This window comes from Ricinus communis, chromosome 3, assembly GCF_019578655.1.
Source record: "Ricinus communis isolate WT05 ecotype wild-type chromosome 3, ASM1957865v1, whole genome shotgun sequence".
In the NCBI taxonomy this organism is placed as follows: Eukaryota; Viridiplantae; Streptophyta; class Magnoliopsida; order Malpighiales; family Euphorbiaceae; genus Ricinus; species Ricinus communis.
In genome coordinates, this window is record NC_063258.1 from 11,077,934 (window position 1) to 11,082,676 (window position 4,743).

At 36.9% G+C, this 4,743-nt stretch overlaps 1 protein-coding gene across 1 annotated transcript; it reads right to left on the minus strand.

The window, feature by feature from the left end:
• Nucleotides 1–517: 517 nt before the first annotated feature.
• Nucleotides 518–1,033, minus strand: LOC125369537. The gene has a single exon (XM_048372307.1). The coding sequence runs from the start codon at nt 1,031–1,033 to the stop codon at nt 518–520; it is 516 nt and encodes a 171-aa protein (XP_048228264.1).
• Between the last annotated feature and the right edge of the window lie 3,710 nt (nt 1,034–4,743).

Below are 4,743 nucleotides of genomic sequence, written 5' to 3' on the forward strand. Positions count from 1 at the left end.
TACGATTATATACAAACTCTATGTGCGACAACATTCTTCCTAAGATTTTAGGTTCTTTTTAACCATAGTACACAACAAAGTACCTAAAGTCCTATTAATTACTTCAGTTTGACCATCAGTTTATGGATGATATGTACTAGAAAACAATAACTAACTTCCCAACTTTCCCCAAAAAGTATTCCAAAAGTAGCTTAAGAACTTTGTATCCCTATCACTAACAATAGTTCTAGGCAATACCATGCAAACGCATAATTTCTTTGAAGAACAAGTCAGAAATATATGCTGCACCAATCAGTTTTATGACATGGAATGAAATGAGCCATCTTAGAGAATCTATCAACAACAATATATATGGAATCATTACCACACCTAGACCTAGGTAAACCAAGCACAAAATCCATAGAAATATCAATCTAAGGTGAACTAAGCACGCTCAATGGTGTATACAAGCCATAGGGTTTTAATTAGACTTTGCTTGTTTACAAACAATGCATCCATAAAAAAATCTAGCAACATCTCATTTCATATTAAGCCAATAGAAAACATCATGCAAAACATCTAAAGTCTTAGCAATTCCAAAGTATCCTATTAAACCATCCTCATGAGCTTCCCTAACTAATACCTCACGCATAGAACATATGGGAATACACAAATATTTTTCTTTAAACAAAAATCCATCATGTCTATAAAACATATCAAAAGCACCTTTTTCACAAGCATTAAACACATTGCCATAATTAGAGTCATGCTCATAAATTTCTTTAATATGCTCAACACCAAGGAATTTGGCATTCAAAGTAGGAAAAAGTGCATATCTTCGAGATAATGCATCCGTAACAACATTATCTTTACCTTTCTTATATTTGATCACATATGGAAAGGACTCAATGAACTCACTCCATTTAGCATGGTATTTGTTAAGCTTATTTTGCCTCTTCAAATGCTTCAATGACTCATTATCTGTGTGGATCATAGACTCTTTGGGCCAAAGATAGTGTTGCCATGTCTCTAAAGCTCTTGCCAATGTGTACATCTCCTTATCATAAGTTGGGTAGTTCAAGCCTGTCTCATTGAGCACCCCAATTCTAAGTACGCTTTAAGGATAGATCAACTCTTTGATAAGTAAGTTTTGCATTCAAACAAGAGTACAACATACAAGCAATTTTAGCTTGAAAGAAAGTAAAAAGTTTAATTAATCATAATCTAAAAAAGGCATACAAATTTGACAGGTTTTAAAGACATATCCAAAGTCCTAAGAAGAATAGAACTCTTACTTAACTAATCTGACCTAATATGAGTTTCCTTACAAGCTTAGGAAACTCTAACATCTAGCCAAATAGGACACTAAAAGCTAAACAAAGTCTTTATAGACTTGGACTTTAAAAACATTAAACAAGGCCTATTCTTTATGAATTTCATTTGAGCCGAATCCTATTGGACTTTCATTGTTAGCCCACTTTTGCATGTAGTCATTTAAGGACTCTTAAAGCTTCTTGGCCCTTAACCTTGTAATTTCTTGTTGCCCTCATCATGAAGCCCATCCAAACCAACATCTTTAAGCCTTGGTCAATCCATATCATTCCCTCCTACTTTAGAATGATTCGTCCTTGAATCAAGCTCATCAGCTACATCGAAAGGACTCAAATCAGCATCATTAAACCTGCCACTCACATTATACTTACCTTGTAAATCAAGTTTGTAAGCATTGTTGCTGATCCTCTTAAGTACTTGAAACAATCCATCACTCCTTGGACTTAGCTTTGACCTTCTTTGATTTGGGACCCTTTCGTTGCGAAAATGCAGCCAAACCTAATCACCAAGATGGAACACCATTGGCCTTCTTCCTTTGTTAACCCTTTCGGATACTCTAGTATTTTTCTTCTTAATCCTCTCTTTAACTTGTTCATATAGTCTTTTAATCAAATCTGCCTTAGAAGAACCATCAACACTAATAAGCTTGTTAAGAGGCAAAGGAAATAAATCAATAGGAGTTAATGGATTAAAACCATAAACAATTTCAAATGGTGAATAATGCGTAGTGTTATGAATAGCCTTATTGTTTGCAAACTCCACAGATGGTATGGGTGGGACACTTATGACATGCGTATGAGCCTTAAAACATAAGCTAAATTAGGCTCGAAGTCTTCATATGTTCCAAATGAGCAGCTTTGGTCTTTTTAAGCCCAAAAAAGAAAAGTGAGCCCATTGAACACTTGGACTTGTAATACATTAAGTTGAGTTGGGCCTTCACTTAAACTAAAGCCTTGAACTCCTTGTAATTCCTCTTGGGCCAAATTCACAAGGCCTTGCATGTGTTGAATTAAGGCTTGTTGATTGATAAGCATAGTTTTACACATATTTGCTTGCATATTATTGCGTATGTTCTTAGCAATTATTGTGCTTTTATTCCCAGATCACCTATGTTTTGTGTTCTTTTGCATTTCAGGAACATTTATAGGACCATCATTGTTGTTTAAGCAATTATAGATTAATACGTGTGGAAACGGACGAAAATTCATCAAGATCGGACAAGAGCCCGTAATGCATACATTGAGCACGGCCTGGACTCTGGCCGTGCTCAACCATTGGCTTTGATTCTTCAAATTGGCACTTTGGGCACGGTTTCCGTAGCCACCACGGCCTTCAGCACGGCCCGTGGTGGGCAACACGGGGAGCAACACGGCCCATGGTAGGCAACACGGGGAGCAACACCGCCCGTGGTGGCCAACACGGGGAGGAACACGGCAGTGGTGAAACCCTACTTGGTGAGATCCACGGTTTGGCCGGCTGGACTTGGCCGTCTTGACCAAAGACGGCCTTGACCACGGCCGTGCTGAGTTAAATATATAAGAAAAATTCATTTTTCTTAGAGAGAGGAGGGGGAAAAAGAGTGACATTGAGCCCTAGTGGCTAGTTCGGTTTCTGCACAATACTGAGTTCGAGAGAGAGTTGCAGTGAGTAAGAATCCCGGAATCGTAAGATTCCCGGAATTGTAAGATTCCGAGTGCAAAACAGTAGTGGAGCAATTCAAGAGGCAGTTTGGGAGATTAATCAAAGTGTAGATCCAGATTTGGAGCTATTCATCCAATTCGAGAGAAAAGGGTGTACATGTTTTATTTTCATTATTCTTTCATTGTGATTGATTTCCTAGATTGTTTTAAACATGAACATGATTAGCTAGATTGATTTAATCCATTGGGATTTCTTTACTATGTTGGCTTGATATTATATTATTGGATTGTTTGAGTTGGTTTTGTATTCTTCTTGTTTTCAGTATTAATAAAATAATACATTATTCATGAGACGTTGTGAATTGTGATGTTTAGATTGCTTTATGAGATTGAGAAATCTGTTTGGCAATTGGAACTTTGAATAACAAAAATTGGTTAATAATCGCTTAGAGATAAGGATAATTAACTAGCCGGATTAAGAATTAACAAAGCTTAATAGAGGCGGATTAAAGCTTAATGCTAATTTAAGAATCAATCGTTAGGAAGAGATTCCAACTTTAGGTTATTAGGTTAGGAATTTGGTTATCTCGAGAGAGAAACCGAATTCGGTTAAGAATTCATCCACGGGTAGCATAATTAGACTTACTGATCCTTTATCTTTTGTTCGGATGCCAACTAGTTTAGATTCCCTTTGGGTTTGTCTTATTGTCTTGATTATTTCACTTATCAATTACTCCTGCATCTCCCTTAGAACTTAGCTCGTAGTTAATAGTTAGTTTAGAATTTATTCATCATCCATTTTAGGTTAATATAACAAAGAACAAAGAAGTAACTCTGGGCTTTCGCTTTCCCGAGGAATACGACCTTGATACTCGCCATTAGTGCTAGACTGCATCGATAGGTACACTGCCTTAGATTGTAGTTACCACGAGTAGCACACATCAAGTTTTTGGCGCCGTTGCCGGGGAATTGTTTGAAAACTAGAGTGAAATTTGCTATTTGTTAATTTAGCCATTTTTTTTTCTTTCTTATTATTTTATGATTTTTATTTTTATTTGTTTATTTATTTTATTTTATTTGTACATATTTATTTAGCTTAAGTTTATGATTCGGATAGTGAATGATAAGGAGGTTCAATGCTAAACTCAAAATCTTTGTATGACGCATTGGAAAATGAGAATAGGAACCAAGAGAGTGCTAAAAATTAGGATGCCCGTGCATCTTTAGATGCTCGAGTGGAATCGTTTTGCAGGGCTACCGATCAACTCTCTTCTCCTATCCTTTCATCTCAAGTCTTTTATGAATTTTGTTGTGGTTTACATTTGAGTAATGATTGTCCATTGTGCAACGATTTTACTCCTTATTCTTATAACGTGAATGTGAATTATACGGGCAATTGGCCAAGTGACTCGTATGGAAGCACCTATAATCAAGAGTGGAGTACTCATTCACCCTATGGATGGAGCTTAGATGGCCCGGAACCACCGAATCTCGAAGCAACCACATCGGCCTACTCTTGCACCTTCAACTCAAGATGAAGAGTTAGTGTCGGAGAGCCGATGATGAGGTTCATTACAAGTCTTGATGATAGATTCCAACAAACAGAGAGGATACTTGAAGATCAACAAGCCTCAATTAATAACATAGAGCATCAAGTAGGCTTAATCTTCAAGTTACTAGTCAAGAGCAATCGAGAACTCTATCAAACGCTCACCGAATCCGAGGAACATTTGAGCGCCCGTCACTTTGCGTTCAGTGAGACTTTTCTGGTTTATCTATTATGTTTGACGAT